This window comes from Pestalotiopsis fici, assembly GCF_000516985.1.
Source record: "Pestalotiopsis fici W106-1 unplaced genomic scaffold PFICI_Scf_9, whole genome shotgun sequence".
Lineage (NCBI taxonomy): Eukaryota > Fungi > Ascomycota > Sordariomycetes > Amphisphaeriales > Sporocadaceae > Pestalotiopsis > Pestalotiopsis fici.
Window position 1 is genome coordinate 1,751,244 of NW_006917099.1, and position 12,562 is coordinate 1,763,805.

At 48.0% G+C, this 12,562-nt stretch overlaps 5 protein-coding genes across 5 annotated transcripts; 1 reads left to right on the forward strand and 4 right to left on the reverse strand.

The window, feature by feature from the left end:
- Positions 1-14: 14 nt before the first annotated feature.
- PFICI_11943 (uncharacterized protein) lies at positions 15-614 on the reverse strand (the record flags this gene model as incomplete). Its single annotated transcript, XM_007840524.1, has 2 exons — positions 15-366; positions 436-614. 2 exons carry the CDS (start codon positions 612-614, stop codon positions 15-17), a joined length of 531 nt encoding a protein of 176 aa, XP_007838715.1.
- A 1,328-nt stretch (positions 615-1,942) lies between these two features.
- Positions 1,943-3,568, reverse strand: PFICI_11944 (Proline-specific permease; the record flags this gene model as incomplete). The annotated part of the gene is made up of 6 exons (XM_007840525.1): positions 1,943-2,787; positions 2,841-2,950; positions 3,013-3,025; positions 3,094-3,246; positions 3,307-3,369; positions 3,424-3,568. 6 exons carry the CDS (start codon positions 3,566-3,568, stop codon positions 1,943-1,945), a joined length of 1,329 nt encoding a protein of 442 aa, XP_007838716.1.
- Positions 3,569-4,166: 598 nt separating this feature from the next.
- PFICI_11945 (uncharacterized protein) lies at positions 4,167-5,285 on the reverse strand (the record flags this gene model as incomplete). Its single annotated transcript, XM_007840526.1, has 1 exon — positions 4,167-5,285. One exon carries the CDS (start codon positions 5,283-5,285, stop codon positions 4,167-4,169), a length of 1,119 nt encoding a protein of 372 aa, XP_007838717.1.
- A 432-nt stretch (positions 5,286-5,717) lies between these two features.
- Positions 5,718-6,897, reverse strand: PFICI_11946 (uncharacterized protein; the record flags this gene model as incomplete). The annotated part of the gene is made up of 2 exons (XM_007840527.1): positions 5,718-6,639; positions 6,743-6,897. The coding sequence occupies 2 exons, from the start codon at positions 6,895-6,897 to the stop codon at positions 5,718-5,720; spliced, it is 1,077 nt and encodes a 358-aa protein (XP_007838718.1).
- A 1,356-nt stretch (positions 6,898-8,253) lies between these two features.
- Positions 8,254-11,198, forward strand: PFICI_11947 (uncharacterized protein; the record flags this gene model as incomplete). The annotated part of the gene is made up of 4 exons (XM_007840528.1): positions 8,254-8,331; positions 8,380-8,553; positions 8,603-9,142; positions 9,195-11,198. 4 exons carry the CDS (start codon positions 8,254-8,256, stop codon positions 11,196-11,198), a joined length of 2,796 nt encoding a protein of 931 aa, XP_007838719.1.
- Between the last annotated feature and the right edge of the window lie 1,364 nt (positions 11,199-12,562).

The following is a 12,562-nucleotide window of genomic DNA, read 5'->3' on the forward strand; positions in this document are numbered from 1 at the left end:
CATGAAATGCCTACTTATGTCAAAGTCGTCCCATTGACAGCGAGAACTCCAGCAATGGCGGCTTCCACATCCTGTGCACCCGATCCTCCGCAGACGCCAATGGCAGCAAAAAATGTACCGTTGATGTAAAGTGGAATAGCGCCCTTGACGAACATTAAGCCGCCATTGGCAGTCTCAAGACCATAGTCCTCGGACCCTGGCTGGATAATGGGATTCAATTCCTCAGTGGTAAAGGCACCGTTAAACAGACTGACACTGCGCGTCTTTTTAATACATGTATCGACACTTTCAATCCAAGCATTATCCATGCGTAACAGCGAGATAACAAAGCCGGCCGGGTCCAAAACAACAATTGTTGATGGGGAGCTGGTGTGATGGATGTTAGTCTTTTCCTGTTTCGTTTTCATCTTTTGACTAAGAAGGAAATCACCGTACCTGTTCTGAGAAGCGACTGCCGCTGCCGCATTAATTGCCTTTTGAGCTTGCTCTGCATTGAGAACAAATCGCTCGTTCGGTGGTTTCATAGTCTTATACCAATCGGCTGGGGAAAGGGCGGCGATGGCTCCATTACCGAGGGCCAAGATGGCTAGCGTGATTACCGAATCTACCTTCATGTTCAAGGGAAGAAGCTTCGTACCATTTAGTTTTGACCCCTTAGGCAGTTTGGGAATATTTCCAAAGTTATAACGTGTATATATATGGACCACAGGCTGGCTATTGGGCTTGACTACAACGAAAGCAATCGGCTGAAAGTCAATAGTCATCGCTGATATAAGCAGTTGAGTATAAATCATTAGTAATGATTTGAAATCAGTGGTATTCTATAGCAGGGTACCCTGACCCCTGACCCATGAACGTCGGGCTGCTCGGGCTACTTGGAAATGGATGCTACTGTCAATTTGAACGATGAATTAGCTAGTGTCGGTGGGTCTTCGTCCATAAAGTCGGTTCCTTGCAGCATGCCACGAATATGCACACTGGCAGACGGGAACCATGCTAGAGACGTGACTTTCTGTAACGTGATCTTGGCCTAGCCCGCTCAACTAATACCGGCTATAGTTAGTCGAAGTCAACCGAGCAAAGGTTATCAAAGACTAGCAAAGGCTAGCAAATACTGAGACTTGCTGCAGCAATCCTGCAACTAAAGTTGAAGCCTTCAACCCGCCACGTATCTTGCAGGGCTGAATGGCTAGTCTTGGTTGAGGTATCACCAGGTCTGCACGAGAACACCTGCTAGGTTTCGCGATGACAACAAGCGAGCATAATTTGCGGCACATTGCTAATTGAAAGCGATCTGGGAATGAAACTGCAATAATGTGTCTGAGATTTCGCTAGAACCTTCAATGGCCATCACACTAATTTGCTCTATAGGGAAGAAGGTCAGAACACATATGGTGCTAGTGTTGGCCATGGACTCAGTAGTACTACAGCACATTGGCTTTATCCAAGTCTTCATGAATCAAAAGAATAAAACTTTTCGGATATTATAGATAATAGATTCAAATGACTAATTCCCCTTGAGATTGTCTTCCTCCCCTGCAGCAACTTCATCACGCGATCCAGAGCCAGATTCGGTGAATCAGTCCTCTCGGTACAGGCTCTATATCCATTGCAGTAACTCTCTCAACTTCTTCCAGCCCACTATGCAAGTCGATTTGATCTACTGGCAAGCAGATGGGGGTTCGTCTGACAACCTTGTGGCCAACGTATAGCATAAAAAATATCGGAATCGAAATATATGAGGTGAGAAAGTTGGAGGCAGTGAAATTTCCCGGAAAGAAAGAGGAGAATCCATTAGTGAGGAGTAATAATATAATAAAAAAAAGTGTAAAATATGTCCCGTATGGCTGCAGAGGACTCTTGAATGGCAAGTCCTTGTGAACTCCATTTCGTATGGCAGCTTTGCGAAACCTCTGAATAAACAAGCAAGTCGTTAGTACGGTCAATCGCCTTGTAAAATCGCAAAATAATAGACAAGCCAAGGACGTACGATATAAGTGATCAGAATAGCAATCCACGAGATGAAGCCATTTCCAACAACGATGCTAGTGAGCCAGTTGAAAACCTCGCCTCCAGTGTTGGAAACATTTAAGAAGCTAAGAAAGCCAAGGCAGAAACTGGCAAGAACAGCGTAATATGGCACTCCATTCTTTGTGCACCTGCAGAATATCTTTGGGGCATCGCCGCTGCAGGCCATTCCATAGAGCATTCTTGAAGCGGCATAGAGGAATGAATTGCCGGAGGACCAGGCCGAGGTCAAAATAACAGCGTTCATTATATGGTTGAGGATAGGTATACCCGCATTTTGAATGGCTATCACATAAGGACTGGCCGCGGCATTTGAAGCGCTTTGACTGATGGCGCTCAGCAATGCGCTATCGTCAAACCGGACTGTGACACCAATAACGAGCGTGCCAAGAACGTAAAATGTGAGCAGTCGATAAATGAAGCGCCTGGTCGCTTTGGGAATGTTGCGCCGCGGAGCCTCGCACTCACCCGCTGTCATAGTAAGTAGCTCGGGGGATAGAATGAACGAAAAAGCCGCTCTGATCATAGCATACCAGACGCCGAGAAATCGACCCGTCTCGCCGCCCACGAGGTATGTGTTGAAGGCCCCAGGAGTGGACCAGTATCGGAAGTACAATTGATCGTGACTAGGCCCACCACCGAAGAACAAGACGATACCGAGCATAATAAGGCCGACTATAGTGAGAATCTTGATCGACGCAAACCAGAACTCGGCTTCTCCAAATAGGGAAACAGCAGTCATGTTTAGTAAGAGACAAACTGTATGATGAGTATCACGGCTTCCTGGTATTTGAGAGTCGATTAGGTCTTACCAGCAAGAACAATAGCGATCCACACCGCCGGATTGACCGGAGAGCCCCAGTACTCGATGACGAGAGATGCTGCTGTTGCCTCAGCTCCCATGGTTATTCCAAAAGCAATCCTGTTATTGTTATCAGAGCTACGATCTTCAAATAGGTGGAGGAAAGCAGATTATAGTCTCACCAATAGTTCCATCCTGTTCATGTACAATCTAGGTTAAAAGGCTGTGGGCAACTTGACTTTGAACGATGTTCTGGGACTGACCAATTGCAAAGGCAAGGCTGGGTTCTACAAATCGCTTGATCATGTAAGGCACTGTAAGTCCTTTGATCGGCATGTACGCAGTCATTTCGCCGAGATCGAGTGTGATGAACCAAACTAGGATTGACATCCAAATGTATGCAATCAGCATGCCAGCTACATTCGATCAGTCATCATAAATTTCACCTTTTAATCAAAAAGCAACTCGGCACAAACCTGGTCCTGCGGCTGCTAAAATGCTTCCGGATCCAACAAAAAGTCCTGTGCCAATGGTGCCACCTGTGATATTATGAATATAAGGGTCATTTTTAAATTTGGACAGGGGCTGCGTACCAATTGCAATGAGCTGAATGTGTCGACTTTTCAATCCACGATGCGTCTCGTTGTTCTTTCCGTAGGGTATGACCTCAAGGACACGGCCTTCTTCTACGTCCCCGGCGGTCGATCCATGACCGCGCAACTTGAGCTCGTCAACCATGATTGAATCGTGTTGGAGAAGTTTTTGACAACAAAAGTGAGTTGCTATAGAAGGCTGGCTTCTATTTGGCTGGCAATGACTCTGTACTTTTATGAAGCAAGCTAATTCTATTCTATTTTCCAGTTCCGCAACTCTGCCAGGTCAATCTACATAATTTATGTAAGGATCATGAACCCATCGTATCTCCATGACCAAGGTTGGTCTAGATTGACGGATCAAGGTCCCACTACTGATACCGTGAGCAGCTATCAAAGTAACACAACCGTCGGGTTCTAAGTCGGGTTGAGAATCCGGAGTCATATCTACGAGGAAATCAGGAAGAGTAACGCCAGCCAGCCTATCTGCGCTAGTACCACCCTCCCAAGGCAACTATCAGCTTGGACCTGAAGTTTTATCGATTGAAATTATCATCCTTACCAATGAGTTATTGTTGGGTAACTACCTCAGAGCTCGGACTCTCCCCAGACGTATTCGTATTCACTCATTACGCACTTAGCACGGGCAGAAGACCAGAAGTCAAGCAACAGTTTATGCAGTGAATGGCGCAAGGAATTATCAAGCTTATAGAGACAGGCCGAAATATTCAGAAAATGAACCTTCAAAAGCCGTCGACCAAGACTCCGGATGCTGTCTCATGTGCTAGTAACACCAACATTTCAGCAACCGAAACATCCATAACGCCTGAACCTACACCCTTGTACAAGAGAAAACCTTCTTCCAGCCAGGATTCCAGGGAGCCATCGTCACTGGTGATAATCTGACCCCCAAAAAGCTCACCAAGCTCAATGAGCTGATCACCACCAATTCCAGCGTCAATTATCTCGCCTGATTCCTCTAGTGCGCCCTCTCGGCTGTCTACAAAGACCAACTTGCCGCCCGTGGTGGCAAACTTCATCAACTCGGGATCTAGCTCCTTCATGTGGGGTTTGTAAGAACCAATTGCTGTTATGTAGCGCCCCTTGCCGGATTTCGTCAATAATTCAGCATCAAAAAGAGGCGCAGTTGAGGGTGTTGTGCAGAATATAACATCGGCAGCCTCCACCAATTCCTCCATCTTGGCACCATGAGCCGGGCTACCAGGCTCCAAACCCTCAAGCCCGGCTTTGATTTCGAGAGACTCGTGGACTGACCACTTTGCCTGGTCATCATTTTGCAGCTCCGCCAGCATTGCTGCCGTGCGGGCGGGAGATCGATTGACGACAGTGATAGAACGGACATCAGACCCGCGTAGCATCAATGCGATGCGAATATGCCAGATGGCTTGTTTGCCAGCGCCGAATACCAGAATATTCTGGACATGCTTTCGGCGGGGAAACAACAGCAACGCTCCCATGGCAGTCCGGAAAGCCGTCAGCTCCTCCGCACCGAGGACAGCCATAGGATCGCCATCCGGACGGAGAACGAGCATGGCGCCTCGGGGCGCGGTTCTCTGTGGAGAGCCTGGCGAGGGCGCACTAGGAGACGGGACGCCAAGAAGCTTGCTTGCCATGGCCGTGCTGGACATAGCCGGCATGAAGAGGTTCACGACGCCATCAGGCCGAGTGCGTACCGTTCGGGATGCTTGTTGTGCTGCCGCGCCGGCGCTTGTGGTATCACCCGAGGAATAATCCTTCAAAGACTTGCTCAGGCCGGTAGCTATCCGCTGTACCGTCTCCTTGCTCAGGGATAGTAGAATCGTTCGCACGTGTGCGTCAGAAAGAACGAGTAACTTGCCCATTTTAATCGGGATGGAGGTATTCAAAATAATATTTGATGCAGCTGGACTTGACAGCCCAGGCTTTGGGAGTGTTCTGTAGACAATGTCTCAGATTGCTAGCCTTGACATGTATGCAGCAAGCAGGCAAATAACATAACGTGGTGTTCTCAATTTGGATCCTAGCTGTCCGCCGCCTTCTATACCTGCTGCAAACGTACTGATGTGGTATTGTCCAATTTGCCGATGCTGTAGTGAGAGATTTACAGAGAAAATGATGCACCCAGATGATCGAATGACCCGGAGAAGCCCCACCGATAGTCATGACGTGGTTGAAGCTCAGGAAACTGATTGGGTCGGACTGATGTCCCGATATCTAATCTCGGCGTACGACGATGTCCTAGCAATGGCGACAGTCGATTACACTAAGCCAACGACATAGGCTAGGGCGACCACCTACAACTTGGAGCTGAGCTTTGTCACTAAATCAGCTACCCGTTCGGCCATTCCAAATGCATACACATATCCTAAGCCACCAGCACCATACGCGTGAATCGTGTTATCTTCTCGTTCCACCCGTAAGCCGCCCTTGCGCCCCGGCCGAAAGCCGACAATGTCCTTGATGGCAACATTGGGGACTTCTACATTTAGCCAAGTGAAAGACTGGTTGGGCACAGCGTTGATGCGCTGCTGAATGTCACGGCGGAGGCCCGCTTGTACCCCCCGGTCCTCGGAACCGTGCTGCGACACCCCGCCAAGAATGACCCCCCCACTGAAACGGCGTGGTATCGCGTACGTATACTCGGATCCTTGAAAGAGAAATGCCTGGTTGTAGAGACCCGATCGCTCAGGAGGGATGCTGACAAACATGGTCTGCCCACGAATCGCCTCGACTGAGGAGTCACGAGCCAAGCTGCCGGCTCCGAGGCCAGAAGCATTGATGATCAATTCCGCACCAGTCAAATAACGAACTTCGCCCAATGCTTTCACCGTGTGACGCTTAAACTCGACATTTCCTTGTCTCAGCCTCTCCATAATCCACGGGAGCAGGAATGTAGGATCAACTGTCAGGCCCGTATAAGAGAACCCGATCTTTGCATGTGGGGGCAAGGACGACTTTGACATCCATGTAAAGTCCGAGAACAGAGACTTGTACCATATCGTCTCGTCTGTGTCGCGGTCATCGTAATACTCCGTAATTCTCAACTCCTGCGCCTTGTCATAAGATTGCGGTTTTTCAGTTTTGAGCTCGAGGGAAAAGGGCAAGCTCACACTTATTCCGGTGCCCTCCACGCTCGAATGACGGTTGTAGAAGTCAAGGGATATTTCTTGCATCTGTTGGTCACCACCGGGATATGGAGCAAGCAACGCACCCGCCCTGGTAGAGTGTCAGTCACTCCAGCTCGGCTCATGGCTGGAATAAGGGCCATGAGATGGCCACACTCGATTCAAGTTTGGCACAGGGGGCAGGCATTACATACCACGGACTCGCCCAATCTTGAGAAGCATCACCCGGTAGATCTCTGGCCACGACGATGACACTGTACCCAGCGTCAACAAATTTCAAGGCGCACGCAAGCCCCACAATGCCTGCGCCAAGTATTCCAACGCGCATTGGGTCGTTTGTTGTCGCCATTGCGCCAAATAAAATAAAATAAAATATAACAATGCCAACTTGATTTGGCAATGGCCAGAATGAGACAAGGTGTTGGAATCTTTAAAACAATGATTTACAGCTATTTATTCACTCGCGAGTGGATCTATGCGCGCGTAAATACCAGCAGATGGTACCACTTGCAGGCACGTTGGACATCTAGGCCAGGTTAGCCAGGGCGTTATTCGCTTTCGTGACTAGGCAAATATTAGGTAAATTATTTGTTTATCAAATGTGGGAATGAATATGGCTCCATTTGCCGGATGAAGATTGTATCCAGGAAATTTGAACTGTACCTACAAACTTACAAACTTAGTGCCATATTCGAATCGAGTCGCACGATTTCAACACGAGTGCCGAGCTGCACAGGGGTTTTATCGTAGCCTAGCAGATAGATATATTGCTTACCGAGATTGGCCCCCGGCTTAATTCGGAGTCCTGAGCCGACGATGAATTCCACCATTCATCTGCTAGACCCCAAAGTCCTCGCTTCTTGTTAATGGGAGAAAGACGCATCTCGCTATGTCTTGAGGCATCCTGGCTTTCTCTCAATGCTGCGGCTTCCGTGGATATAGCAGCACTGCGGTACTTTTTTGATTTAAATATTTTCTTCTTTACAAAGCGGCGTGTCTTTATCCCGATTTGTTCATCCGATCCAAGTCCAAATTTTATATCGAAGATCGAGAATCCGAAAATGCTTTACACAAACATGATAGAGAATAGATTGTCATTTTCTTTCCATTCTTTATTGTTATCATGTCAGGTGCAACCTTTGCATCAACCTGCCAATAGAGGGACGCCCGCGGTTATAACTGGGCTCAACTAACGTTAATCACGTTGCAAAATAATAGTTTTGTTTAAAGAAGAAGAAACAGATTTCTTGGGCCTTTCATTCATCTTCAAGCAATACTATTTTGGTTCGGGCAAAGCATGCTTGTGCTATTCTCAGTTCGGGCTAAATGGGTGCGAAAGAGTGGTTTGGAACGTCAAAGCTGATGTCCAGCATGGGGGTCCTTTCGTTTGTTTATAACACCGACATGTTTCAGTACATTGCCTAGCTTTTTTTCAAGACTATTTCGAACTGCACACCATTTGTAAAACAGGTAATCGATGAAATATTTGAGCAATGAGATTGTCTACGCTTAGCTTTGATTTGTGGGCTATGGCCGCATTCGCCTTTGTTGACTGCTTGTCACCAGATGCAGCGGCAGGTACTTTTAGCACTCCCGCAACAAACGTCCGACCAAGGTTCAGATACTGGTGAGAGCTCTACATCGGTTACTGAATGTCATTAATGGTGATTCTAGGCTACCTGATGCAAGTATTGATGCAGACCTCATGGCGAGCGACCTCCAACAGCTGAAAGAGCGCGGCGCCGGTGGTGTAGAGCTTCATAATTACTTTGGCTCTCCAAAGGTTTGTGTTCAAGTTAGTCGTGTGAATGGGTTATACTGACGTACTTAGGGATATCCTCCCACGGACTGGAACATTTACGGATATGGTACCACTAATTACGTAGACCTATTCAAAGCTGCCATGCAAGTCAGTTCAGAGAATGATATGACTTTCGACTATGCCATGAACAACAATGGAGCTGTTCCAGCTGAATGGGATAATCCAGGACTTTCCTGGGCTTTGGTATGGCACCTTAAATACCATCTTGCAACGAGTTCTAACGAGCATGTAGAAGTCAAGTAGCGTTACCATCAATGGCACTTTTACTGGAAAGATACCAGGGTGGGGACAGTCAGACTTCCTTGCTGCTCATACTTATGCGATTACTAGAGTCGAAACAGTAAATACGCGCATCACCACACCATTTGGCCGATACGGAAGTTATACGAGGTCTACCATCTCCAATGACTCCCTTACAGAAGTCACAGATCTAGTTGCGACAGACGGTACTATAGACGTCAGTCCGGTCCCTGTAGCTGGAGCTGAGTCTTATGTACTACAAGCGTGGTATATGTATCAGCCCTTGGGCCGTGAGATCATCGCCAACAGCCACCCATCGACTTTTCTCGGGAATGGAAGCCTGTATGCCGATCATTTCTCAGCGACTGGCGCAAAGGTCATCACCGACTTTTTGGAAGAATATATCTTCATCGACGGTGCCAAGGAGCTGATTCAGCAAGTAGGCCATTATTTATGGGAAGACAGCGTCGAGATTCCCGCACCCGTTTACTGGACGCCGGGCTTGGAGAAACAGTTCAAAGCACAGCACGGTGTGAGTATCATGATAGTATTCTCATGTAGGATTATTCTAACTTGCATCAAAGTATTCAATTGTTCCCTTTCTTCCTCTAATTCAATCTATTGGTGGATATCAGGCAAGCGCGCCAGGTCCGAGAATAGTGGTTGATGCTGCAGCGTTCAACAAGGGAGTCGTGGGTGACTTCTTGTCAACGCTGAATGTCGGCCTCGGAAATTATTACAATCATCTGGTGAACTTTACCAACTCTCTTGGGCTCAAGTTTTCGGGTCAGATTGGGTACAATCTCCCCGTGGATATGTTGCGGGCAGTCCCCGTTGCTGACGTCCCCGAAACTGAAACTCTATCTTTTGGCAACAACATTGACGGTTTCCTCCAATACTCGGGACCAGCCGACTTAGCCCGCAAACAAATCATCTCCATCGAGTTAGGCGCTGACTACAAACTGTCATTCTCGCAAACGTGGAGCAGACTATTGCTTGACGCAACACGAGCCTTCATTGGTGGCGTGAACCAGGTCATTATCCACGGTGCGACATACTCGCATAACTTCACTCAAACGACCTGGCCAGGCTATACTACCCATGGATACGATTATCCTGAGCATTCAAGACATCAACCTAGTTGGGACGTCGGATGCCCTGAAGCCTTAGCCTATCTCGGCAGAGTTCAGTGGGTGCTACAGAGTGGGACGCCGAAGGTGGACGTGGTCTTTTGGGACAGACAATCTCCACAAAGCGCATTTCCGTTTGCGTTGTACCAACCATCGGATCTGCGGGTAGCTGGATACACCTATGAGTATCTTTCCCCGGATAATTTCGCTCTCCCAGAAGCCAATGTGGTCAATGCCTCACTTGCCCCCACAGTACAGTCGTTCAGGGTCTTGGTCATCCGTGGAAACAGTACTTTGACGCCCGAAGGCATTGAATATGTGGCTCATTATGCCGAGGCAGGCTTGCCCATCTTTATCAGCGGAGCTCTGACTTACAGCTATGACACCGCGAACATGACAGCCATCAACAACGCAAACGAGACGCTCAAATCCCTTATCGGTGCATACAATGTTCACCAGGTTCCGTACGAAGACCTAGCTTCGTCGATCGCTTCATTAGGCATTGTTCCACGGTCGCGCATTGATACCAATGGGACGTGGTATACTAGATGGCGAGAGCTATCCAACGGCGATGTCTACATCTTTGTCTACAACGAAGGTGATTATAGCACAGGGACCATTACTATTGAGGCTTCAGGATCGGCCTATCTTTTGAATGCCTGGACTGGCGGCGAGTCTCGCATCGGGCAATATACTCGGGAAGGTAACAACATGACCATACCGCTAGCTCTGCACAATCTAGAGACCGCCATCATCAAGCTCAACGCCAGCGAGCCACTGGACACATATATCATCGCCCGTACAGCATCCATTCTAGACTTGGACGTCGGTACTGATTCCGTCATAAGAACCAAAGTCGCTCATTCCCAGTTATCATCATCATTGATATTGTCTTCTGGCGAGACTGTGAACCTCAGTGTTCCCGAAATTGACGCAGCTTATAGCATCAAAAACTGGACATTGGTAGTCGAGCAATGGCTCGCTCCAGATAATTTATATGACTTGGACTTAGATGCCAAGAAAGTGAACCTCACTATTAACATTGAGGGCACGGTGCTTTCGTCTTGGAACGACCTCGGAGCGACAAACATGTCCGGCATCGGATACTATAGCGCAAATTTTGAATGGCCCAGTGTCACTGGGCTAGAGTATGGGGCTTATCTTTCCCTTCCAGCAGTGGAACAAGGTCTTACCGGTGCCTTGAACGGGAAACCGTTGCCGGCATTCGACATCACAAATCCGCATCTTGACATGTCACCATTTCTTGTTGTTGGAACGAATTCATTGACTCTGAGAGTGGCATCGACGGCATGGAATAGCGCTCGGACGTACTGGGACCAGATCAAGACTGGTGGTAAAGGACCTTCTCATGGTCTTGATACGCTTCCTGATATGCAAGATTGTGGGATTGTCGGCGAGGTCGTAATCACACCCTATGTTGTCCTCCAGATAAATTAAGTGTTGCCGTATCAATATCAAAGTATTCCAAAGTTGCTGGCTACTGGTATATTCTCTCGACTATACTACATGATAGCATTGACATCGACTTCGATTTGGACATCGAGCGGCAATCTGGACACTTCCATCGATGTGCGTGGAGGTTTCTGCGGGAAGTAGTCGTTGTACACTTTGTTGAACTCTGGGAGGATCGAAAAGTCATTGACGTATACCTGTTCACATCACGGCGGATATCAGTACATATGATGCAAAACGTACGTTTCTCGAGCCACGCGCCCAGCGACACAGTGATGATTAGATTGGGGGGGAGAAGATGCGTTTAGACACATTCGTTACTGACCGTGACTTTTACGACCTTTTCCAGACTTGAGTTTGCTTCCTTGAGGATTGCACTTATGTTTTTGCAGATCTGGTGCGCCTGCTCGGTCACGGAACCCTTGATTACGTTGCCTTCTTGATCAGCGGCTACCTGTCCTGCTACCCAGACTTGGCCATTGGCTGCGAATGCCTGCGACTGAAGTACGACGATTAAGTATCAACAAAAGCGTCAAAATAAGGATATGTCAACCGAGAAACGTACGTAATGGCCGATAGCTGTAGTGAAAGATATCGGTCAGCAGAGCTCCTCAAAGCACACGATGAAAGGGTATGATCGCATTCATCGAATCGGTAGACTCACGTGCATAGCTCTTGCTTGTAAATATAGTTTGAATGGTGGAATGCATCCTGAGCGGTTGGATCTGTGATGCAATACTCCGGGTTCGTAATGCTGCCCTACTTTGCACAGGGGACGACGATACCATTGTCCTTGCAAAACGGGCAAGCGACGCATTCGCACGCGATAACATTGTCGTGAAGCTTTAACTAGTTTCAGCGAATGGGTGGAAGATTGAGCACGTCTTGTCGAGAATTTCAAATCGCCGCGTCGGCCCAACTAAGTACCGTACTGCCATCTGATCCGGTGCAGGGCGAGTATCGCGATCTCGTTCCGGAACTTGGACACCGGATCGGAACGCTGAAATATCCAAAGTTACTGATAAGTGATTTCACATTTGGTGATTCAACGGTGTTTGGTCATCGTGTTCTGTCTATCTAGGCCAAGTCGTACGTGTCGCTATGTAATATTCGTGACATTGGTGGAACGCGAAGCGCCCAGGGCTCATTCAGTGCTTACGATAGCGTGCGGATCAAGCTTCCGAGCGAGACGTTCGGGAATCCAAGCCGCCAGATCCCGAGCATAGTCTCCGCAACGATTTTGAACCAATATCCTATAGGCCCAATCAAAGATATGATCGCTAGGGAAAGCGCATCCAGATTTCCACATTGTGCTTCCAGCTTATTTCGCAGACTTCTATCTCGACACA